Source organism: Microcaecilia unicolor, chromosome 10 (genome assembly GCF_901765095.1).
Source record: "Microcaecilia unicolor chromosome 10, aMicUni1.1, whole genome shotgun sequence".
Taxonomy (NCBI): domain Eukaryota; kingdom Metazoa; phylum Chordata; class Amphibia; order Gymnophiona; family Siphonopidae; genus Microcaecilia; species Microcaecilia unicolor.
This window is the reverse complement of record NC_044040.1, coordinates 16,826,946-16,852,985: the sequence shown is the minus strand read 5'-3', so window position 1 is coordinate 16,852,985 and position 26,040 is coordinate 16,826,946. Positions and strand designations below refer to the sequence as shown.

Sequence of the window (26,040 nt, the reverse complement as noted above, 5' to 3'; positions counted from 1 at the left end):
TTTTGTCAACAACAGTTTTTCTCTCAGGCAGGTTCTCGGAGCGATTTTCCGCGCTGCCTGTTATGCCGCCATCTTGAATCGTCTCCGATCACTGGCATCCATGTTTTTTAAGGTCACTTACTATTTCTCAGGACTAGGGGAACCTCATCCAACACTGTTTCTTTTAAGCTTTGCTGCATAGCTTGAGCCATGAAGCAGTAGAAAAAAAATAATCAAAAGAAAATTAGAAAGGGAGGGTACGGTGTAAATCATGGCAGAAATGACACCTGACTCAGTGAAGCCTTGGTGTGCCTTGTTGAATCTATCCACAGTTTTCAAGTTCTTTTGGAATTTTCCATTTTCTTTCCACTGTTTAAGATTAATTAGCATTCCTGTAATCCTGGCCAGCTGCACCCTACAGCAAATGGGAGGAGAGAGGCAGAGGATGGGAGAAATGGAGAGAGGAGACAGAGGCCCTCATGATCAAAAGCAAACTCCGGCGCTAGAGGCTTTTAACGCCATACTAGCGCCGGAGTTTGCAGCCCACCCATGATCAGAGCTCTCGAGCGCCTGAAACAACGCACTCGAGGGCTCTTAGCGCAAGTAGCATGCAAATGCATGCTAAACAGGGCTTCTAGCGCAATTAGCTTGCAAATGCATGCTCCCTTACATGGTACGGAGGTGGCCACTCAACGGTTTCTGGGGGTTTGGGGGGCTGGAGACCCACCGGACCTCCAGCCTCCCCCGTCGCTGGGTGGGAGGATGGGAGAGCCTTTGGCCGGAGTCGGCCACTTCTCGATTTCTGGGGGTTTGGGGGGGCTGGAGACCCACCGGATCTCCAGCCTTCCCTGAACATGGAGGGGGTGGGATCGTCGGAGGGACCGGAGGTCCACCGGACCTCCAGCCCCCCCCCCCCCATCGCTGGGTGGGAGGGTGGGAGAGGGTTTGGCCACAACATTTTCTGGGGGTTTGGGGGGGGGGGGGGCTGGAGACACACCAGAGCTCCAGCCCTCGTTGTTCAGGCCTCGGCAGGCTGTTTGACAGGTTTGGGCTTTTGACAGCCCAGACCTGTCAAACAAGTGCGGGAGGATTGTGCGGAGCGCATCCTCAGGCGCAATTCTCCCGCACTCAAACATGATAATCAAAGATAATAGTGCTGCTTAGATTTGCACGCATTATCTTTGATCATCGATGCAGAAAAGCCCTGCGCTGTCCCGGCGCTATTTTTAGGGCGCTGTTTGGAACAGCGCGGGGCTTTTGATCATGAGGGCCAAAGTGAGAAGTAGTGAGTCAGGGATACAATGAGAGAAAATAATAAAGAACGGCAACGGACACTGCAGTAAGGCAGTAAAATAAGCAAGATATATGGCAGAGACAGTGGCGTAGGAAGGGGGGGGCGGGAGGGGCGGTCCGCCCCGGGTGCACGCACTCGGGGGGTGCCGGCCCCGCTGGTTCCCTGCTCTCTCTCTGCCCCGGAACAGGAAGTAACCTGTTCCGGGGCAGAGAGAGCAGGGAACCAGTGGGGCCGACGCAGCTCCGAGTGATGTGCACTCGGGGCGGATCGGCCCTCCTGCAGGTAACAATGCGTTCCGGGGGGGGGGGGGGGTCGCGCAGCGGCGACCCGCCCCGGGTGCCGTTAGCCCTCGCTACGGCACTGGGCAGAGAAAAGGGATATTTAAATAGGGGGCAAGAGAGAGAAATAAAAAACAAAGAAAAGACAAGGAGAAAGGGGGCTTGATTAAAAAAACGTTTTAAAAAGAAGAGATATGGTAAGCAGCTCAGGAAAAGAGAAAAAGAATAAGCGAAAGAAAACTTGTTGAGAGAAAAAAAAAGAGGATCAAGTGAACAAATGAAAAGGAAAATAAGAAAGAGATCCTTTTACAAAGAAACGCTGAAAAATGGGCTTGCGGTAGTGTAGGCACGGGTTTTGGGCGCGCGCCGATCCATTTCTTAGCGCTTCTGTAAAAAAGGCCTCTTGGGGGTTTTTTGCCGAAAATGGACATGCAGCAAAATCAACATTGCCAAGCGTCTATTTCTATTTATTTATTGCATTTGTATCCCACCTTTTCCCACCTATTTGCAGGCTCAAAGTGGCTTACAGAGTGTGGTTATGACATCATCATTTCGTGTTAACAGGTACATTTCTTATACTTTGAATGTTGTTAAGAGAAGATAAGCATAGTCGTTTCCTGATGACGAGTACAATTATTGCTGTTTAAAGATTGGGTAATGGAGGACAGACAGGGAAGTGTTAGGTAGGTTAGAGGTGTGGTGTGGTCATTGTGTGAGCTGTTGAAGTGGTTTGTAGGCTATGTATTTTCCTTGTATGCCTTTTGGAAGAGACGAGTTTTCAGAGATTTGCGGAAGTTAGTTACATCGTCAATAGCTTTCAGGTCTGTAGGAAGATCATTCCACAGCTGCGTGCTCAAGTAGGAAAAGGCGGTGGCGTGTGTCAGTTTGAGACCTTACCGCCAGCCATTGACCTAGCGGTAACGAATCTGGGTGGTAATGACCTACGCACGTCAAAATGCCACTTGGCGCGCGTCCATTATGCGTGCCCGAAAATAAAAAATATTTTGTGGAAATGCGCCAAAATTGAAATTACCACAAGGGCCATGCGGTAACCGGGTGGTAACTCCAATTTGGCGCACGTTCAGCGCACGTAGGCGCCTACACGGCTTAGTAAAAGGGCCCCAGAAAGAGGTGAAAACAAGTGCAAATAGAGACCCAAAATAAATGAGACAAGGAAAGGAAGGAGCTCGTAGAAGAGAAAGAGATTATTCTGATGCATCTCCAGATATAGGAGGTGACCTCTCAAGAGGCCTGCAGGGTGTCACCATGCAGGAGAAAATATTAGGACGTCCTGTAGTTTCTGACAGTGCAGGCAGCCAATGTCCTCCACCATAGGCACCAACTCCGTGGGTGCTGTGGGTGCTCCTGCACCCCCAATATTTCACCCACCGGAAGTTCCTTTCGCCAGCCCAGAATTTTAAAAGTCCCATCCTCCCTCCCTCCTTCCCTAGAACTCGGAGGGAGGGAGGAAGGGCCTGGAACTCAGAGGGAGGGAGGGAGAGGGGCGGGCTTGGAACTCGGAGGGACGGGGGAGTCTGGAACTCGAAGGGAGGGAGAGAGAGGGAGGGGAGGCCTGGAACAGGGAGGGTGGGAGGGAGGGCCTGGAACTCAGACGGAAAGAGGGAGGGGAGCCTGGAACTCGGATGGAGGGAGGGAGGGAGGGGAGGGGGCCTGGAACTGGGAGGGAGAGAGGGAGGTAGGGAGGGACTGGAATTTGGAGGGAGGGGGCCTGGAACTTGGAGGAAGGAAGAAGGGGAGAGGAGGAGAGGGAGGGGGAATGCATCACCTGTAAAAAAAAAAAAAAAATTTCAGCACCCCCAATCATTTTGAAAAGTTGGCTCCTATGTCCTCCACTATATCTAATATAAATTCCTGGGACTTCTTACCGGATCTCAGCACAGGACACAATGTTCCCTCCTTTATCTAATGTAAATTTCTGGGAATTATTGCAGGGTCTCACAATTGCAGAAGACAATGTCCTCCACTATAACATAAATTTCTGGGTGTTCCTGCACTTATATGTTTAATGCAAAAAATAGGCTAATGCACGACCACGTTATGGGGTAATTTGCCAAGTCAGCACTTAACTGACCAACTGCTGACTCAGTCCCCAGAACGTCCCCAAAAGAGCTGGTTTTCCTTTTAGCACTAACCGGTTAAGTGCCGCTGAATATTAGCAGTTAGCCCAGAACTGGTGATTTAACCAGCCAGCAGCTGTTTCTGGCTAGTTAAATCAATTTGAATATCGACCCCTAGATCCACAAATCCCTGCATGCAATAGATTAAAAACCTGGATCGGATCCTCCCTGCCAGTAAATCTGGAGCCAGTTGGTAACCCTATTTTCTGGTGATCATGTCAAGGCTTCACATGTCAGGTCCCAAATACTACTACTACTTATCATTTCTATAGCGCTACAAGGCATACGCAGCACTGTACACCATACACAAAAAAGACAGTCCCTGCTCAAAGAGCTTACAATCTAGATAAGACAGGTAAACAGACAGAACAATTAAGGGTAAGGGAACAAAGAGGTGAGGATAAAGGACAGGGCAAGTGAGTAATGGTTAGGAGTCAAAAGCAGTGGTAAAGAGGTGGGCTTTAAGTTTGGACTTGAAAACGGCCAAAGACAGGGCTAGACGTACAGGCTCGGGAAGTCAATTCCAGGCGTGAGGTGCAGCGAGATAAAAGGAACGGAGCCTGGAATTAGCAGTAAAGGAGAAGGGGACAGATAAGAGAGATTTATCAACAGAACGGAGTACCCGAGAGAGGGCGTAGGGAGAGACAAGAGTGGAGAGGTACTAGGGAGCGGCAGAGTGAATGCACTTATAGGTCAATAAGAGAAGTTTGAATTGAATGCGGAAACGGATAGGGAGCCAGTGAAGTGACTTAAGGAGGGGGCTAATGTGAGCATAGCGACTTTGGCGGAAAATGAGTCGCACAGCAGAGTTTTGGACTGATTGAAGAGGAGAGAGATGGCTAAGAGGGAGGCCGGTGAGAAGCAGGTTACAATAATTAAGACGAGAGGTGATAAGAGTGTGGATAAGGGTTCTGGTAGAGTGCTTAGAGATGAAGGGACGGATTTTGCTGATGTTATAGAGAATACCATAACTACCCCCAGCAACTGAGCTGTCTATCATTCCCTGACCCTCATTCCCAAAGCTGAACATGACACTTTCTCATCTTCCTTCCTTAATTCACGGTGATTGGCACATTTATCGCAATTCCTAGATTCACAGCATCCAGCTATATCTTTCACCGCTGCTCAAATTCTAGAGAGTAAGGAGGCATCCACCAGGTACAAATGCCACGAACTGTGCGCATACTTCACATCGCATTCTGTGAAGACTTTCAGCCCCTGCAGCTAAAATGGGGATGTTTCCATCTGACAAAGAGAACCCCAGAGCTACCTAATGTCACAAGGGCTGAAAACAATAAATCAAGAGCAACCCGGAGCCTCAGACACTGCCCAGACCTGACAAGGCAACATGTTTCATGTAGTCGAGTGAAACTGCAGCTAATTTAAACAAACCCAGGATTTCAACACTGCTGAATGAAACGTTACAAAGGAGCGTCCATAATCTTCCTTAGTCTCTCTACATGGATTTAAAAAGGCTTGCAGTACATGTTCCAAACTTTTTGAACAAAACTGAAACTATTTAGTGCACCTTCGGGAGCAGATAAGTGAGTGATGGGTAATATATAATTACTGCAGTGCTTGGAATTTTCTCCATGATTGTGAGCTGTCTAATGACCATTTTCAATCTTTGGGACCGTCGCCATTTAAATGTATGCATTTCATACACATTGCATATGTACCAGGGCCAGATTAAGGCCAACTGATGCTCTAAGCACAGTCCAGCAAATGGTGCTTAATTGACAAAAAGCTTTCCTCGGGGGTCGACAGTTCCTTTGCAGAAAGTATAATCGACTGTGCGTGCTAGGAAAGCACAAATATAATGTCACTATCCTCTACTCCTTTTTGATTGTATGTCTGAGGACGTCATCTTGAGCCACTAAAGGAACAGCCTGAGCTTTCAGTTTCACTGTCTGCCGCCCGTCTCTCTCGCCGACAGTAACCGGCAGTACTAGAAGGAAAAGCTAGAAAAACACCGAGGGCCCTGTTTACAAAGGCTTGCTAGCGTTTTTAGCGCATGCCAAAAACACTAGCACGTAACCGTGTAGACACCCATATGAATATTATAGGCGTCTACACGGTTAGTTCACGTTTAAAACGATAGCGTGGCTTTGTAAACAGGGCCCTGAAATGGATGGTGTGGCAAATGGCAGTGAAAGAGTTAAGGGCATGATAACTAGAGGGGGAAACTGTAGTGCCCCCCCACGTCGCTTGATGCCCTAAGCATGTGCTTATTTGGCTTAATGGTTAATCCAGGGCTGATATGTACAGTGATCTCATTAGCATAGGTTGTTTTTTGCTTGTTTCTTTTTATTATTATAATTTTACTAGAAATTAGAGTTTGTTTGTTTTTTTTACAAAAAGCACATCAAAGTACAATTCAGACCTGAATATATGTGATAACAGGCTTTGCAAATGTGTAATTTTTGAATCTGTTTTTCTGCCGCTGCCCCTACCCGGAGGGGTGCGCATGTGGAATACCTAGCAGCCAGAAACCAATGGGAAATGTATGTTTTATGATCTACACAAAATCCATAACTCACGCCACGTATCACAATGTGCACCTGGGTTATACACCAGCAATGGCAGATTATTAGATTGTAAGCTCTTTGAGCAGGGACTGTCTTTCTTCTATGTTTGTGCAGCGCTGCGTATGCCTTGTAGCGCTATAGAAATGCTAAATAGTAGTAGTAGTAGTAGTAATTTCTGTGTGGTGCGAATGAGGAGCTAGTTCAGCTTTTCAGCTTAAGGCTGGCGATGCTCCACGGGGAAAGCTCTCCGCAGAGTGGATGAACACAAAATCCCACGGGGTACAGATACAGAAAAACAAAGTGGGAAGTGGACCGATGACTTCAGGACGCCGAGACTGTGGTGTTAGAAAGAAGAATAAACTTTATTGTAGACTCGATACAGCACTGTGTTTCGGCCACAGGCCTGCCTCAGGAGTCTTGAGCGATGTAAGAAAAATTTTTTTGAATCACTGGTTCGTCTTGGACGGTACCAAAAAATTGTATCAAATGCTGGATGGTCTCATCAAAGATTTCAAAGGTCGTCGAACAGAGGTGTAGCAGAAAACGCTTTTAACATCAAAAGGACATGGAGAGACAGGTGCAGAACAGCCAACGTGGGTGACGCTCCCGTTCTCAAGGTCAGACTGCAGGCTCTTGGAGGCAAGGAGGCTTCAGAACCATGTGAATTTTCTTCTACAGTTCTGTTTATACCACAGGTGATATGTAAGCAGCACGTATCTCACAAGCAGACTTTCAGCCCTGTATAACACATGACTGTTATTGTTCAGAAGCTATGAAACTAGATTATTACTAGTTTTGCTCCGAAAGTGAAGGGAGAGAATCAAAGGCTGTGGGAAAATTCCTTAGCAAAGCTAATTTGGCTGAAGAGAGGCTGAGGTTGTCTGCGAGTGGCCTACCCGCCACCTTTTACCCTGACAGGCAGGTTTAAATATTCCGACCTCTGCAGCAGGATCTGTTTCAGCACATCAGCACAGGCTTAAGGTTCACTGACATGCACCGATGACCTTTAGAAAGGGTTAGGCAGATGTGTAATTCCTGCTCATATGACTCAGACACAGCGCTAATGAGTGTGGCAGATTTCCAGGGTTTCAATCTTAGTATCTGACTTCAGTGCTGAAGTCTGGTGCAGGTGTGCTCAACTCAAATCCTTTTACTGGGAGACAGGAGACACAACAGAGACATTTAAATATCTCAAGGGCATTTATGTACAGGAAGTGAGCTTTTTTCAGTTGAAAGAGAGCTCTGGAACCAGGGGGCATACGATGAAGTTAAGAAGGAATAGGCTTAGGAGTAATCTAAGAAAGTATTATTTCACGGAAAGGGTGGCGGAGGCGTGGAATGGCCTCCCGGTGGAGGCTGTGGAGTCGTGGACTATGTCAGAATTTTAAAAGGCATGGGTTATCAATAGAAATCAAAGAAAATAAAACATGGAAAAGAAAATAAGATGATACCTTTTTTATTGGACATAACTTAATACATTTCTTGATTAGCTTTCGAAGGTTGCCCTTCTTCGTCAGATCGGAAATAAGCAATATCAATGAAATGCTTTGATGTCCCCATGCATACCCCCACCCTCCCACTCTGTCAGACTGTCAAAGTAATGCTTTGATGTTTCTCTTATATATACTATCTGCTACCACATTTGCTTATTTCCGATCTGAGGAAGAAGGGCAACCTTCGAAAGCTAATCAAGAAATGTATTAAGTTATGTCCAATAAAGAAGGTATCATCTTATTTTCTTTTCCATGTTTTATTTTGTTTGATTTCTATTGATAACCTTTAAGAGTGGACTAACACGGCTACCACACCTCTCTACATGTAGAACCCCAAAGAATAGCAAGATTCCGGAATGCTAAAGAGTGACAAGATTCCACAGCAGAATCTCAAAGAGTAGCAATGTTCCATGTAGAACCCCAAAGAGCAGCAAGATTCCGGAATGCTAAAGAGTGACAAGATTCCATGCAGAATCTCAAAGAGTAGCAACATTCCATGTAGAACCCGATCTGAGGAAGAAGGGCAACCTTCGAAAGCTAATCAAGAAATGTATTAAGTTATGTCCAACAAAAAAGGTATCATCTTATTTTCTTTTCCGTGTTTTATTTTCTTTGATTTCTATTGATAACCTTTGAGAGTGGACTAACATGGCTACCACACCTCTCTACTTAAAAAGGCATGGGATAAGCAAGTGGGATCCCTTAGGAAAAGGAGGAGTTAAGGGTTATAGAGGATGGGCAGACTAGATGGGCCATTTGGCCTTTATCTGCCATCATGTTTCTATGTTTTGATCTTCATTGTGTTATAGTTTTATTCATTTATTAGTCAGATATGATTTGTGTCATTTAGTTGCTATTTTTGTGATATTGTTTAATTTTATTCTTTGTATTTAGACTCCTGAGGCAGGCTCTTTGGCCGAAACAGGGCCGTGTCAAGTCTGTTGATTGACCAATAAACTCTATATTTAAGAGCTTTGTCCAATTCTCCTCTTTCGAGTCACCTTCGCTGTTTCCTGTGTGATTGCAAGTCTGCGAGGTTTGTTCTTGTGTGCATATATCAACTCAAACCCTAAACATCCACTTGCTAGTCTGGCTTTTATGTTTTATTTATTCAGGGAATCTGCTTTGCATATTCATCAGAGAGACGCGCCACTGGTCTAAGACCTCTCGTATTTGGGATATTCTAAAACAAACCCATTAAATAGATTCTGAAGACATACAGGAGACCAGGAGTCCCCAATCTGGTCTTCAGGTGCCACAATCTAGTCAGGATTTCAATAATGAATACGTACGAGGTGTATTTTGCATAGAATGGAGACCTGCAGCACTGAGAAACCCTAGGATATTTTGTTGATGAATCTGGAACAGTCTCTGCACTGACGTAAAGGCACAGTAGTTTTGCTACACCTACCCATAAATGTCTGTATATTATTGAAACTGACGATATTGAACAAAATAAAATCAATGTGGTGATTGTTAAAGGAGATGGCAAATATAGAAAACCTGAACTGAACCGACAACATTCATTCAAAGCAACAAATCCATGCATGCAATGGGGTAGACCATGAGCAGTTTAATTTAATATAGGACAGGACTTTTTTTGAGGGAGTACTTGGGGGTACTACTGAGTACCGGCACCTTTTCCATTGTCTGCTAAAATTGACCCATGATCCCCAAGTTTTAATGAAAGAGCTCAGGCTCTACATGTCAATTCAGCCTTGTCATACATTCTGTGACTGGTTGCAGGGGGCCTGGCTAATGTGGGGTGGGTCCATCACTGATCATCTCACCCCTGAAGGGTGGCCTAGCATTTGAGTACCAGCACCTTTTATTCTAGAAAAAACACACTGATATAGGATCACTTTTCATGGGCTTAAATTAAACCATTTATCTATATGGATAGTAGGCAAAAGTAGAGACTAATAGACGATTCACCACTGGAGACGTGAGTCCAACAGTCTTTATTATATCAGAGATAACGACCCGAACTATCAGTTTGTATCCAGCATATTCTGTTTGGGATTTTGCTCTGATAGTTTGTATCCAGCATATTCTGTTTGGTGCTACGTGATCAGTGAGTTGACAACACATATACAAGTAGGACTCTTCGTTTTGCATTCATTACTTGGTGTATTTATTGACCCCTGATGCAGACGCTTTTTGGCGTCGAAACACGGCCTGTGTCGGGTCGTTATCTCTGATATAATAAAGACTGTTGGATTCACGTCTCCAGTGGTGAATCGTCTATTAGTCTCTACTTTTGCCTTCTGTGATTCGTCATCGTAGAGAACTTTTCCTGTTCTATATTTTGGATTTCTATATGGATAGTAACTGAATATTGCCACTAACTGTATCCATGGTCGTTTCAATACTCCTCTGCCCTAATTCCACCCTGCCACTCTCTGTATGGTTAGTGCCACTGAAAACCCACATATATATTTAGGGGAAGATATTCAGCCTGTGGCAATCAGTATTCCCCCTCCTCTCAACTTCCCTCCCTCCCTTTGCCTAGACCCTCTCCCAATGGTCCCCCAATTCTGATCTCCCCAGAACACTCCACAGTTCAACATTTTGGCTGCGTTTGATACCATTGATCATGAATTGTTGCTTTTCCAACTGAGTGGGATGGGTAAGGGGACAGGAGAAGAGGTTTAATTTAAGCCTAGGTATTGAAATGGTTTTCATTAGTTTTGAGTATAAGGCAATATAGTGTTTTGGAGAACAGTGAAACCTCCAACGCCAGGCTGTGGTGTGCCCCAGGGTTCGCCTCTGTCGCCTCAGCTTTTTAATATATATATGAGTCATCTTGGAGGGTACCTACAATCTCTAAACATTTTCTCTTTATCTTATGTGAATGACATCTTTATTTTATGTCTAGCTCAGAAAGCTGTATGTCTAGCTCAGATGTTGCTCTGTCCTTATGTTCCAACTACTGGAGTTGCTGTCAAAGCCCACTCCAGCCTATCCAAATTCGTCTTACCATTTGCGGGACACAGACCGTAAAAGTCTGCCCAGCAATGTCCTTGGTTCCAGCTACTGAAGTTGCCACTGAAGCCCTTTCCAGTTCATCCTATACTGGATTGCCATCCACAGAACACAGGCCTACACCGGACTTAGTTCTTGAAAGCTGAAGTCACCATCCAAGTGTTACTCACATCCACACACATGCAGCCATTTAAGTTGGGTGTTTAGTTATACCATCCATTTTCTAAATAGAGATCTGCTGCACTCATCCCACACCTTTTTGAAGAACGACGGGTCCCGAAAATGACAAGACAGATTTGTATAGGCTGGCATGGGCTTTGATGGCAACTCCAGTAGTTGGAACATAAGGACTGAGCCAGGCAGACTTCTATGGTCTATGTCCCAGAAACACTAATATCACATTCATTATTGATTTATTCATGACTTAATAATGAGTGTTGTGAAGAATAAGGGGCTGTCCTATCCTGGGTAAGCCACTAGATGGCACTGTTCCCATAGAAATGGGGGAAATGTCCAGGATGAGTCACTAGAGGGAGCCAGTAGGGGAATGTCCAGGTGGAGGTTGCTAGGACCAAGGAGAGTCCTGGGCTGGAAACAGGTGTAAATGGTTGTGGGCTGGGTCCTGCCTGGAATTAGGGGGAAGAGCCTAAAGGGGTGGAGAAGCTAATTAACCACCTTATACCTGCCTGTGTGAGGAAAGAGAAGACAGGAGCTGGAGACCTGGCAGCTAGAGGAGGAAGATCCCCTTGAAGGTACTGGCGGAACTCTGTGGATTTTTGAAGAGCTCTGCTGAAAAGGGGGGCAGCTGCACTACCCTCTGAGAAAGAAAAGTAAATGCTTTTGTTTGGCTGTTTGAACTGTGAAAGTTTGAGGAACTGCTTTAAGTCTGAAAAGGGTTTAATTAGAAGACTCTGAGTAAATGCCTTTTTGGTTATGGTTGAGTTAAAGAAGAAATGTTTGAATTGAAGAAGAAATGTTTAAGTTAAAGAAGAAATAAGCCGTGAAGATTATGTTAAGTGGCAACTAATAAAACCTTTATTAGTTATAAGAAGCCTGGTGTTGGTGAACATTTGTAAAAGGTGAAGAGGAAGCTAAGCAGGGTCAGCCCTGGCCAGGTCTTGGAAGGGTGACCTGCTCACAGTGTGACTGTTGGGCAGACAAGATGGACCGTTGAGAGTCTTTATCTGCCGTCACTTACTATGTTGCTGCTTTATATTTTCAACTTATTCAGAATTTGTGTCATTGGCCTTCATTCATAAATAACTGGGGGGGGGGAGGAGGTCACCAATTTTTATACTCCCTATCAACAGGACTCACAAACCAGGGCTCCGTCTGTAACTCTTCAGGTGTCACCTGCATGTGACCTAACCTAGGAAATGGAAGATCTAACTCAGGTCCCTTTGTATGAGAGAGTTCAGCTGTGTCACTGAGCCCAACCCCCCCTCCTGGCCAGCCCCAGATTAATCCTTCTAAATGTGCTTCTTACTTCCTCTGGCTTCACCAGGTCTGTAAAGGGCAGCTTTCCTGGTCTCCTTTTGCCACAGTCCCACCTCTTCCAGAATTTGGTGAACAGATGTTGCTCCATAGCTTTGGGCACCTTCTGTGGATCAATGCTCTGAAAATCCTCAGAGGGAGTGGCGTTGATATATCTGCAAGAGAATGAAAACATTTACAACAGAGGTAGAGACATCTGGGAAAACCCAAAAAGAAAAAGGATTACTTTCCAGAGCTAAGACGTGTAGAAAAAAGATTTTTAAGTTTCAAACAGCTCTGAGGTGCTGTAGAGGGCCACAGTTCGTGTCTCCCATTGTCAATAGTCTACACGCTCTTACTGTTTAAAAATAATGGGCAAGTATAGCCAAGAGAGACAGAAGATGAGTCTCACAGAGGTTATATTATCTTAGGTATACACACACACCACAGTATACATATATATGGAAATGTAATAAATAAATAAATATAGATATATGCAGCTTTCTATTGTGGATCTGGAAAACTTAGGGTTAACATTTATGTCTTCAAGTTGTAAGAAATTACCTTCAATGAATTACTGACAATTGTAAGTTTTAGCAGTTTTCACCAGACATTGTGAAAAAAAACTTGCACTTCATTAGTGAGTAAACAGAATTGTTTCTAAATCTATCTACACTAATGAGGGGGTCTAGGATGCAGGAAGGAGAATAAATCTAAAGACAAGGGGCCCGATGTTCAGACCACAGGAGGCAACCTGCATAAATGCCACGATTGGCGCTGACCCCGGATATTCAATGCCAGGCCGTTTCCAGTGACCAGCATTGAATATCTGGGGTTATTTTGGGCCAGCTCAAACTTAACCGGCTAGGTGAATATTCAGTGCTGGCCAACTGTATTTATTTTATTTATTAGGATTTATTTACCGCCTTTTTGAAAGAATTCACTCAAGGCGGTGTACAGTAAGAATAAATCAAACATCAGCAATAGACAATTACAGCAGTAAAAATATTCAAATAACAATACAAAGTACGGCATAGTATACTTCTTACAACGTCAACACAATACGTAATAGAACATTTTGATTGACAGTGTAGGGTATAAGCAAAGATTTACTAAAGCTTAGCTCGAGTTATCTGCAGCAGGGCCCATAGGAATAAAATGGGCCCTGCTGCAGATAACTCAAGCAGGGCAGGGAGTCACACATATACATCTCAATTACACCTTATATGGGCAGGTATATACACACAGCCCACGATATTCAGCCGGTGGTGGTCAGCATTTTTTTAAACAGTAATTGTTGTCGGCTATATTATCCCACGATATTCAGTGCCGGGCCATGTCCGGGCACCGGCTCTGAATATTGGGGGATAATTTGGAGCAGGCTGGGTGTGTTAGCAGAGAAGCATGGTGTGTGCATGTCTTGGATATTTTGCAAGGCATTATGGTTAATGTAGTCTCATGTCTGCACACGACCCCTGAGTTGGTCTCATGTCTTATGACATCACGAGACTTAGTCTGGATTTTGCTGGCAAATGTCTTTTGATGTCCTGTTCAGTCTCTGGGGCAGATACACATTACAAGTCCTTCCTTTCTGCACATGTCTGGAAGCTGATGGGAGGGGCAGGTATACCTTTGACAAGCAAATGTCCTGTTTATGCTTCTCCTGAGTATTCAGGTGCCCACCTTAGTCCATCTTTTGTTAGGTGGGAGGGCAGAGGAAGCTCTTTTGTGTTTGTTAAGTGTGTGTAGTTAAAAAGGAATGGAGAGAGAGAGGCTTGAAATGAAACTATTCTCCAAAAGCTGCACAAACATATATCTTCAAAAGATACACAAATATATTGGTGTATATATAATCCAGCAAACATGCTACATATTTCAGTAATAAACTGATACCGTTACAGGTGCTGAAACCTATGTAGGCCCAGCCAATATTCAGCCAGGGCCTGCATAACTTGATTTTTTTTTTTTTAAAGCCCCCAAGTCTTCTCCTGCCCCAAACAATATTCCCTCTTTCCCTCCCCCTCCCCCCCCCAGTCCACAGCATGAAAACTCCATCCCCTCCCAGCCATCCATGTAGGCCATCCCCCCGAGCCTAACTGTATCCCTTGTCGTCCAGTGGGGTTGGTTTTTTGTGGCAAGAGCACAGCCCCCTCACTCCTGCCCCTTGCAGCGTCTCTCCAGAATGGCTGCCACAAACTCTTGCAGCTGCTCGTGGTACGCACAGTGAGCTGCCACGGCAGCGATTTTGGAGAGACGCCACAAAGGTCAGGAGCGAGGGGGCTGTGCTCCTTCCCCCACCGACTGTGCTGAACTACAAGGGAAATAGATAGGCCCCAAGACAGGTGGGGAGGGTGGCGAGAGACTTATGGGGGGGGGGGGGTTGCCACAGGCTGGGAGGGAGGGAGGGGAGGGGAGAGGGAAAAAGGGGACAGGAGGAGGATTGGGGGCTTGTTTTTTAGCAAAAAAAAAATGTTATGTGAGTGCTGGACCGGTATTCAGTGCCGACATCCTCATAGCTTTGCGACCTTATTTAGGACAGCTTTTGAGGTATCCTAAATTAAGCCACATAGCTATGCGGGTGCCGGCACTGAATACTGCCAGCATCTGCATTACCGCAAGCTCTTTCCCAGTGCTACCTCCAGCGTCGCCCCTGACCTGCCCACGTTTTGTTTGGGCTGTCTGTGGGGTTAATCAGTGACACTCTCCTGTTATGTGCCACTGCCCCGTTTAAATCGCTTTGAATATCGGCACCATAGCCCTTCAACTTACATCATATCCCACACTGTACAGACGTTACATATCAAGTTACCTTATACAGCCTTCCATTTCTATCCGCAGGCTGTCTTCAAACTCTTTCACCTCTTCCTGCAGACTCCTGAAATAGAGACAGAACATGCTTTAGTGTCTCTGAATCCCAGGGAGAACCCCCTGTACACCATTGACAGACTGGCCATAAACCCCAGGGCCACGCTATTCCTTTGTACAGCTGGGATTACATGCCCGGTCAGTCTGTCATACTTTCTCATCTTATCCATCCTGGCAAGCTGTGTGATTGCATTTGCAAATTTATTCCCTAACTCAGCATTTTGTCCTTCCCACCCCAGCCTATGCTCATTTGTTCTACAGAAGTGCAGATGCTCTGGGCTGGCTGCTGAGCCAGCATAAGTACACCAATGTGGTATTCGGGATAATCAAAGAAATCGCATCTTCACGTCCATTAAAAAGGGTATGGTTTTTGCCTTCCTGGGAGAAAGATCATGCAGCTGAGTACTTTTTGAAATCTTGTTGCTGTTAAGTTTTGCTGTTTGGGAGGTTTTTTTCTGCCGATCATGAAGAAGTCATAAGACATAAAACATAAGCATTGCCACACTAGGACAGACCAAAGGTCCATATAGCTCAGCACCCTGTCTCTGACAGTGGCCAATCCAGGTCACAATCACCCGACAAGATCCACAGAGCAAAGCATTTTGTACTGCTTGTCCTAGGATAGTGGATTTTTCCCTATGTCCATTTAATAACATTCTATGGCCTTTTCCTTCAGGAAGCCGTCCAAACCTTTCTTAAACTCTGCTAAGCTAACCGCCTTAACCACATTCTCCGGCAACGAATTGCAGAGTCAAATTACGCGCTGAGTAAAGAAACATTTTCTCTTATTTGTTTTAAACTTACTGCACTCCAGCTTCATCGCATGCCCCCTTGTCCTAGTATTTTTGGAAAGCGTAAACAGACGCTCCATATCTATCTTTTCCACTCCACTCATTATTTTACATACCTCTATCATATCACCCCTCAGCTGCCTTTTCTCCAAGCTGAAGAGCCCCAGACACATTAGCCTTTCCTCATAGGAAAGTCGTCCCATCCCCTTAATCATCTTTGTCGCCCTTCTCTGCTTAAGCAGCAGATAGCTGGGAGCTTCTTGGGGCTTTTTCCGCCCATTATTTTCATATTATTCTCATTGCTTACAAGTTGTGCATGTACAGAGAACTTATACAGTTGTTTATGTTCTAACTGTATATGAGCCCAGCACTTTGGACTAGATTCTATATATCATGCCTAAAAAAAAGTGGCAACGAAAAAAAAAATATATAGGCGTATTCTACAAAGCACGCTTAAACTTACACACGGTTTATAGAATATACCTAGCACCCATCCGCGTGACTTAATTTAGTCGTGAGAAGTTACACCAAGTAAAAACTTGGCATAAACGCCGACGCCTAAATTAGGCCCCATACTGGATATATTCTCTAACAATGCACATAGTTTTTAGAAATGCCCGTGGGTCGTCAAGTCGCAGGAGGAGTGTGAAAGATTACAGGAGGACCTCACAAGACTGGGGGATTGGGCATCCAAGTGGCAGATGAAGTTCAATGTTGACAAGTGCAAAGTGATGCATGTGGGTAAGAGGAACCCGAATTACAGCTATGTCATGCAAGGTTCCGCGTTAGGAGTCACAGACCTAGAAAGGGATCTGGGAGTCATCGTTGACGAGATGTTGGAAACTTCTGCTCAGTGTGCGGCGGCGGCTAAGAAAGCGCACCTAATATTGAGTATTGTTAGGAAAGGGATGGAAAACAAACACGAAGACGTTATAATGCTGTTCTATGGTGCGACAGCACCTCGAATATTGTCTCCAATTCTGGTCGCCGCATCTCAAAAAAGATATAAAGGAATTGGAGAAGGTGCAGAGAAGGGCGACGAAAATGATAAAAGGGATGGAACGACTTCCCTATGAGGAAAGGCTGAGACGGTTAGGGCTGTTCAGCTTGGAGAAAAGGCGGCTGAGGGGTGATATGACAGAAGTCTACAAGATAATGAGCGGAATAGAGCGGACAGATGTGAAGCGTTTGTTTACACTTTCAAACAACAACAAAACCAGGGGACACAAGATGAAGCTAGAATATGGTAGATTTAAAACAAATAGGAGAAAAGTTTTCTTTACTCAGTGTGTAGTTAGACTCTGGAACTCGTTGCCAGAGAATGTAGTGACAGCAGCTGGCCTTACGGAATTTAAAGGGGGTTTGGACAGATTCCTGAAGGAAAAGTCCATTCAACATTATTAAAAATTATTTTTTGGGGAGGGGGGTTGCAGGTTCTTGAAGCCTGGATTGGCCGCTGTCAGAGACAGGATGCTGGGTTTGATGGACCCTTGGTCTTTTCCCAGTGTGGCGGTGCTTATACTTATGTGCTTATGACCCGTCCTTCCTGCACCCATGGCCAAGCCCCCTCTTCCTACTATGTGCTTTAGAATTTATGCGCTTCACTTTACAGAATACAATTAGACAGTTGTGCACGTAAATTCTATTTAATGCCAATTAGTGTCAATAATTGCTTGTTAAGTAGCAATTATCAGCATTGATTGGCTTAATAGCTAATTAACTTGCGCACACAAATCCAGAATATGACTAGATTTGCGCAAGGAACATAAGTCGCACTATATAGACTCCAGGGGTTTAGGCGTAAAAATAACTTATAAAATTACCCATTACCCTCTATGTCTCTGTGACTTTCACCCACAGGTATAGCTAGGTGGGTCACCAGGGAAGTGGCCCGCTCCCCCAAACGGACTTCCAACGGCACTGGCGCCTATCTTTCACATGATCTGTCGCGTTTAAAATACACGCCAGAGCTGTCGGCAGCAGGGCCACTGAGAGGGGGGGCAGGGGGCAAAATTCCCCGGGCCCAGGCCTCCAAGGGGGCCCCGGCGCCGGGGTCTGGCCACCAGTGCTGCAGTTCCCAGTCTCACCTGCCTGCCTCCTTGACTCCGGGCCCCATGCATTCGAAGCAGCAGTCACAGATTGCCTCTCTTGAGTCGCAGATCGCCTCTCTTCCCTCCCTGTGTCCCGCTCTCGCAGAAACTGGAAGTTACATCAGATGAGGGCGGGACACAGGGAGGGAAGAGAGGTGATCTGCGACTCAAGAGAGGCAATCTACGACTGCCGCTTTGAATGCAGGGGGTCCGGAGCCGTAGAGGCAGGCAGGTGAGACCGGGGACTGCAGCGGCGGGGGTGCGATGGGGGGCAGCAGCAGCGGGGGGAGCGGCAGGGGGAGCGATGGGGGGTGGCAGCGGTGGGGGTCAGAGGCGGGGTGGCCTTGTCCCGGGCCCGGCCTAGTCTCTCGGCGGCCCTGGTCGGCAGTCCGCTCTCCACTCCCCCCACGCCTTCAACCTGGCTACGCTTCTGCTTTCACCCAGAGGCAGCTCAAGGCAATCTGCTACCTGAGGTCAGGGTGGAGTCTGTCTCTCTTTTGTTCCTGTATGTCGGGACACAGGTGATTGTGTTAATGTGCTAAACCAGGTCATGGACACAGGGGAGCAGGAGAATGACAGACTAATAGAGGAGCAGACGTAGGAAGGTAAAGGGGTGGGGGCAGCCCAAGTGGGGGGGGGGGAGGGATGTGGGCAGCGGCAACAGCCCAAGTGGTGGGAGCAGTGGTGGCAGCAGCACCGGCTGCCCTGGGCCCAACTGAGTAGCTTAGTGGTTAGGGTGGTGGACTTTGGTCCTGGGGAACTGAGGAACTGAGTTTGATTCCCACTTCAGGCACAGGCAGCTCCTTGTGACTCTGGGCAAGTCACTTAACCCTCCATTGCCCATGTAAGCCGCATTGAGCCTGCCATGAGTGGGAAAGCGCAGGGTACAAATGTAACAAAAATAAAATAGATACTATTGGAGATTCTACATGGAATGTTGTTACTATTGGAGATTCTGTTGTTACTATTGGAGATTCTACATGGAATGTTGCTACTGTTGGAGATTCTACATGGAATGTTGCTACTATTGGAGATTCTAGATGGAATGTTTCTACTATTGGAGATTCTGTTGACTATTGGAGATTCTACATGGAATGTTGCTACTGTTGGAGATTCTACATGGAATGTTGCTACTGTTGGAGATTCTACATGGAATGTTGCTACTATTGGAGATTCTAGATGGAATGTTTCTACTATTGGAGATTCTGTTGACTATTGGAGATTCTACATGGAATGTTGCTACTATTGGAGATTCTACATGGAATGTTGTTACTATTGGAGATTCTGTTGTTACTATTGGAGATTCTACATGGAATGTTGCTACTGTTGGAGATTCTACATGGAATGTTGCTATTCCACTAGCAACATTCCATTTAGAAGGCTGCGCAGGCTTCTGTTTCTGTGAGTCTGACGTCCTGCACGTACGTGCAGGACGTCAGACTCACAGAAGCAGAAGCCTGCGCGGCCACATTGGTGATCTGCAAGGGCCGACTTCTACATGGAATAGCAACATTCCATGTAGAATCTCAAATAGTAGCAACAGTGGAGGAGTGGCCTAGTGGTTAGGGTGGTGGACTTTGGTCCTGGGGAACTGAGGAACTGAGTTCGATTCCCACTTCAGGCACAGGCAGCTCCTTGTGACTCTGGGCAAGTCACTTAACCCTCCATTGCCCCATGTAAGCCGCATTGAGCCTGCCGTGAGTGGGAAAGCGCAGGGTACAAATGTAACAAAAAAAAAATATGTAACTGGCAGCATGTCCAGTAGCGACAGCCTTTTTGGAAAAAAAAAAACAGGGTCAAAAATAGAGGATCATCGGTGTTTTGAATATGTAAATGCCAGTATTTACACATTTAAGTGGAAATTTTGCAACCTACATGGTGTAAGTGTCACCTCTGAGATGCCACATTTTACAACACTGGATGTGTAAGGACAGCGAAATTAAGAAGCAAAACCATGAAACTGGCATTTTTGAGGTGGTTTGTAATACACAGTGGCACTGAAGCAAGATGTCAGGGTAGCAAATGGAAACCTGTGTACTACCTGCTCTATAGGATCCCATTTACTCTCGCTGCTGTCAAGTGCAAATCTTAAACTAAAAATCTTTTAGAAAAGAGAAGACATAGAGGGGCATAATTGAACGAAAACGTCTATCTCCATGGGCGTTTATCTCCGAGAACGGGTCCATAAAGGGACGGACCGAACCGTATTTTCGAAAAAAATAGACGTCCATGTTTTATTCGACAATTTGTGAGCTGGGCGTTTTTGTTTTTCAGCGATAATGGAAAATGAAAGCGCCCAGCTCAAAAACGAATAAATCCAAGGCATTTGTTCGTGGGAGGGGCCAGGATTCGTAGTGCACTGGTCCCCCTCACACCAACCGGGCACCCTAGGGGACACTTTTACAAAAACAAAAAAAAAGGTAAAAGAGCTCCCAAGTGCATAGCACCCTTCCCTTGTGTGTTGAGCCCCCCAAATCCCCCTCAAAACCCACCACCCACAAGTCTACACCATTACTATAGCCCTAAGGGGTGAAGGGGGGCACCTACATGTGGGTACAGTGGGTTTGGGGGGCGGTTTGGAGGGCTCCCATTTACCAGCACAAGTGTAACAGGTGGGGGGGGGATGGGCCTGGGTCCACCTGCCTGAAGTCCACTGCACCCCCTAATAACTGCTCCAGTGACCTGCATACTGCTGCCAGGGAGGTGGGTATGACATTTGAGGGTGAACATAAAAAGTTGTGAAACGGCATATTTTTGTGGTGGGAGGGGGTTTGTGACCACTAGGGGAGTCAGGGGAGGTCATCCCCGATTCCCTCCAGTGGTCATCTGGTCATTTAGGGCTCTTTTTGGGGCCTTATTCGTGGAAAAAACAGGGTCCAGGAAAAGTGCCCTAAATTCTGGCTAAAAACGCATATTTTGTTTCCATTATCGGCGAAAGGCGCCCATCTCTGACCGGCCGATAACCACGCCCCAGTTCCGCCTTCACCACGCCCCCGTCAACTTTGTCCGCATCCGCGACGGAGTGCAGTTGAAAACGTCCAAATTCGGCTTTCGATTATACCGCTTTATTCGTTTTTGTGAGATAAACGTCTATCTCCCGATTTGGGTCACAATATAGGCGTTTTTCTATTTCGATTATAAGCAGGATAGTAACACATTTTCACAACATTTTGCCATTTTTTGCTTCCCACCAACCTTGCAATATGTCCTGCAGCCAGGGATAAGACCTTTCTGTTCAATTATTCCTTCCCGTTACATTTTTCTAATAGTCCTTGCGCTTTCTCCTCTTCTATTCCGCATAGGACTTTCCTTACAGTATCCTGCCATTACCCCCCGCTTCTGTTCTAATTCCTTACAGTATTCTGCTGTGAAGGAAATGTACGATGCTCTCCACATTTTCCTGTTGCTTCTGCAGTTTCATTAGAAAGCTCTTCCTAACCAAGTCTTTCAATGCCTCCTTGTTCTCTCCAACATCCAGTAGGCTGGTGGGAAGGAAGTCTCCGGAGAAACAGTGATCCAGCACTGCCGCACTGGGGTCCCTCAGAAGTGAGTTGTCCAGGATCTCCACCATGGTGGACTGTTTCACTACAGTGATATAACGGTTGTCCCGAGCCAAGGGGTTTCCCTTCCGAAAGTCAGGTGGAAAGAAAGAAAAAAAGTTCAATACAGGAATCAGTGTCACATATCCCTGCAAAAAATCTACACAGCAGCACCCCAAAAATATAAGAACAGCCAAACTGGGTCGGACCAATGGTCCATCTAGCCCAGAATCCTGCTTCCAACAGTGGCCAATCCAGGTCATAAATACCTGGCAGAAATCCAAATACTAGTAACATTCCATGTTACTGAAGCAGTGGCTTCCCCCATGTCTATCTCAATAGACGACTATGGACTTTTCCTCCAGGAACTTGTCCAAACCTTTTTTAAACTCAGATACACTAACCGCTGTTACCACATCCTCTGGCAACGAGTCCCAGAGCTTAATTATTCTTTGAGTGAAAAAATATTTCCTCCTATTTGTTTTAAACGTATTTCCATGTAACTTCATTGAGTGCCCTCTAGTCTTTGTACTCCCATATGAGAAAAGGCTAAAAAGGTTAAGGAATTCAGCTTAGAAAAGAGACAGCTGAGGGAGGATAGGATTGAGGTCTACAAAATACGTTTAAATCAAATAGGAGGAAATATTTTTTCACTAAAAGAATAATTAAGCTCTGTATATCATTGCCTGAGGATGTGGTAGCAGCGGTTAGGGTATCTGGGTTTAAAAAAGGTTTGGACAAGTTCCTGGAGGAAAAGTCCATAGTCTGCTGTTGAGACAGACACGGGAGAAGCCACTGCTTGCCTTGGAATCAGTAGCATGGAATGTTGCTACTATTTGGGTTTCTATCAGGTACTTGAGACCTGGATTGGCCACTTTTGGAAGCAGGATACTAGGCTAGATGGACCATTGGTCTGACCCAGTATGGTTATTCTTATGTTCTTAAGGTGAGGAGGTTAGCAGTAAGCACAGGGAGGATCTCGTGCTAGGAGAGACTCTGCTTGGAGCATTAGTAAGAGTGGGTTGCAGAATTGGATGCAAGAGATTACGTAATGAGTCCTCACTTTGAGCTTCAGCTGCTTCAGGGGGCGGATCCCTCGGAGGATCTGTAGTGTCTGTAGCAGGGAAGTGATCTCATTGTTGGAAGCATCAAGGACGTTGAGTGCCAGCGAGGAGGACAGGGGTAGCAGGCTGGAAATCATATTGTTCTGAACATAGAGCTCCCGAAGCCGAGGGAGGCCCTGAATACCTTCCAGAGACTTTAGCTGCAGGAAAATAAACAAACAAATGACTATATTTTTTCAGCAATATCTATGCACCCAGTGCTATATCCAGCTGCCCTGGTGTTTGCGCAGTTACAGGTAAAGAAGGATTTTAATCCTGGATGTCCTGTTTCCAAAATTCCACCCCCCCCCCCCCCTGAAATTCAGCCAGTGGCAGGCAGCGCAATTAGCTGCTGCCACTGGCACTGAGCCCGGATATTAAGTGTCAGGCCATATCCAGCGACCAGCATTGAATATCCAGTTCTGTCTGTGGCAACTTAACCGGTTAAGCCCGATATTCAGGGCTAACCAGCAGAAGCCAGGTTGATGGCGCGGTGGGGAGTGAGAGCGGACTTCCGCCGGCAAACATTTTCAGTGCAACATGACGAAAAAGAATAGGTGCCGGCAGAACTCCATTTGGGGGAGCAGGCCGCTCCCCTGGTGCCCCACCTAGCTACGCCAATGCTAACCGGTTAAGTGCTTAGTGGTTAAAAACAGGCCGCATAAATAGCAGACCCATCTTAACCGCTAAACTTAGTCAGTTAGCGCTGAACATTCGTGCTTAACTGACTAACTCATGCAACATAGCCGGTTAGCAGCTAGCCACTAAGCGCTAATATTCAGCGGAGATAACCGGCTATCTCATCCAGAATATTAGCTGGCCTGCCAGGAGCTATTCCTGGTAGTTAAATAGTGCTGACTTTCTGGCCCCATGACTTTAATCACCACACTGCTCTGCCAGTACATGGAAAATATGATTGCCAATCTAGCTTGTGCCATAAGGTGATGTAAATGACGTGCCCCACAATCTGAGACACTTCCATGTAACGTATCGATACACTGGTGATCAAGAAACCAGTAACAAACAGAAGTTTAAGCTCAAACCAGGAGAGTCTGGCTCAAATCTTCTTGTGATCTTGGGCAAGTTACTTATTTATTTCTGAAATCTATATCCCACCTATCCAATCCATCTAAGTGGGTTACAATGTAACATCCATAAAGTAAAAACATCACTTACAATAAAACATATAAAAAAAACTATAATAAAACGTAAAATGCATAAAAACAAAAAAATAAATCCTAAAATCACGCTGTACCTAACATAAAATCCATAATCAGCAGAAAGCCTCATGAAACAAATATGTTTTCAATTGCTTTTTAAACATTGGCAAAGAAACAATTTGGCACATTTCCAAAGGAACAGCATTCCACAAACTGGGCCCAGCTACAGAAAACATAAACAAATGGAGTGGAGAGGTAGCCTAGTGGTTAGTGCAGTGGACCTTGCGCCTGGGGAACTGGGTTCAATTCCCACTGCAGCTCCTTGTGAATCTGGATAAGTCACAACCCTCCATTGCCCCAGGTACAAATAAGTAGCTGTATATACTATATAAACCACTTTGAATGTAGTTGCAAAAACCAGAGAAAGGCAGTATACCAAGTCTTTAAGATGGACCAGACAAAGCATCCAAACCCCCCCCCCCCCCCCAAGGGATTACAGGCCATCAGACCCTGCATAATGGCCACTGGGGCAGGGCCTTGAAGACCAACCACAAAATTTTAAACTTAATGCACCAGACCACTGGAAGCCAATGCAAAATAATCAACGGAAGAGTAATATGCTCCATCCTACTCTTCCCAACAATTATCTGAGCTGCGGAGTTCTGAGTCACCTGCAGTGATCTCAACAACATTTGAGGAAGACCAACAAAGAGAGCATTGCAGTAATCCAAATGAGGAAGCACATAGCTCTGCATCACGGATCAAAAGTTCTCTACAGAAAGTACATTTCCACTAAATGAATCTTAAAAAACACAACTTTAACAACAGCTGCAACTTGCTGCTTAAATGAGAGTGAAGAATCCAGAATAACTCCCAGACTCTTTACTGAACCCAAAAGGGAAACATTTCTAAACAGAATGGACAGTGTACTCCTGAACGAAACAACCAAAGAATTTGAGTTTTCTCAACATTCAAAGACAGCACTCATCCATGCTTGTATTGCCCCAAGACAATACTCAACTAATCTAACACCCTCTTCAACGACAGGAGGCAATAAAAAATAAAACTGAAGTTCATTTGCATACAAACGATAGCTAACACCTAAATTTGTCAATAACTTACAAACTGGAAGCACGAACAAATTAAACAAATGAGCAGATGAACTAGAACCTTGGGGAACACCAGACTTCACAGTCAGTCACTCAGACTTAGAAACATTTTGCAGCACTTGAAAAGTACACCCTGTCAAAAAAAGATTAAAACCGAGAAAGAACCCTCCCAGAGATTCCAAACGACTGCAAACGCTCAACCAAGAACCCAGGAATATCCGCAGCAACATCCAATGAAAAACAACAACAAACTTTCACCTCCATCACATCCTGAATGGATCTCGTTTACCATAGAAAGCAAAAATGTCTCTGTATTATGTTTAGAGCAAAAAACAAACTGGAAAACGTCCAAAAAATGGTGCTCCACAAAATCAGACAATTGTGACAACGCCAACTTTTCCATATCTTTAGCAAAAACCGCCAAGTTAACCCTCCATTAGCTCAGGTACAAACTTAGGGGTCCTTTTACAAAGTAGCGCTACCAATTAGCATGCGCTGAATGCGAAGAAGCCCATGGGAATTGTGAAGAAGCCTCAATATTGGGAAATGCCAGCTCTTTGAAAGCTCCATTTGGTCCCTGAAGCATGGAAGTTATTAAAAGAGGGGCATAATCGAACGGGGCCAGCCATCTATAAGAGTGGCCATCTCTAATGACGGCCCCGTTAAGTGGCGTACCCGACTGTATTATCAAAACAAGATGGCCACCCATCTTTCGTTTCGATAATACGGTTGGGGCCGGCCAAATCTCAACATTTGGGCCTGCCTTAGGAGATCGCTGGCGTTAGAGATGGCCGCCATTGGTTTTCGCCGATAATGGAAACTAATGGCGGCCATCTCAAACCCGGCCAAATCCAAGCCATTTGGTCATGAGAGAAGCCAGCATTTGTAGTGCACTGGTCCCCCTCACATGCCAGGACACCAACCGGGCACCCTAGGGGTCACTGCAGTGGACTTCACAAATTGATCCCAGGTGCATAGCTCCCTTACCTTGGATACTGAGCCCCCCAAACCCCACTCCCCACAACTGTACACCACTACCATAGCCCTTAGGGATGAAGGGGGGCACGTACATGTGGGTACAGTGGGTTTCGGGTGGGTTTTGGAGGGCTCCCATTTACCACCACAAGTGTAACAGGTGGGGGGAATGGGCCTGGGTCCGCCTGCCTGAAGTGCACTGCACCCACTAAAAACTGTTCCAGGGATCTGCATACTGCT

General features: G+C 45.7%; 1 protein-coding gene across 1 annotated transcript in view; it reads right to left on the bottom strand.

The window, feature by feature from the left end:
• LOC115478860 (leucine-rich repeat and guanylate kinase domain-containing protein-like) overlaps positions 1-26,040 on the bottom strand; it is a 53,638-nt gene that overhangs the window by 4,155 nt on the left and 23,443 nt on the right. The window contains exons 6-9 of the mRNA XM_030216489.1: positions 22,517-22,717; positions 21,271-21,539; positions 14,978-15,043; positions 12,182-12,344 (exon numbers count right to left, since the gene is read on the bottom strand). Of these exons, the coding sequence (XP_030072349.1) occupies positions 12,182-12,344; positions 14,978-15,043; positions 21,271-21,539; positions 22,517-22,717 (699 nt within the window). The remainder of the gene's footprint in view (positions 1-12,181; positions 12,345-14,977; positions 15,044-21,270; positions 21,540-22,516; positions 22,718-26,040) is intronic.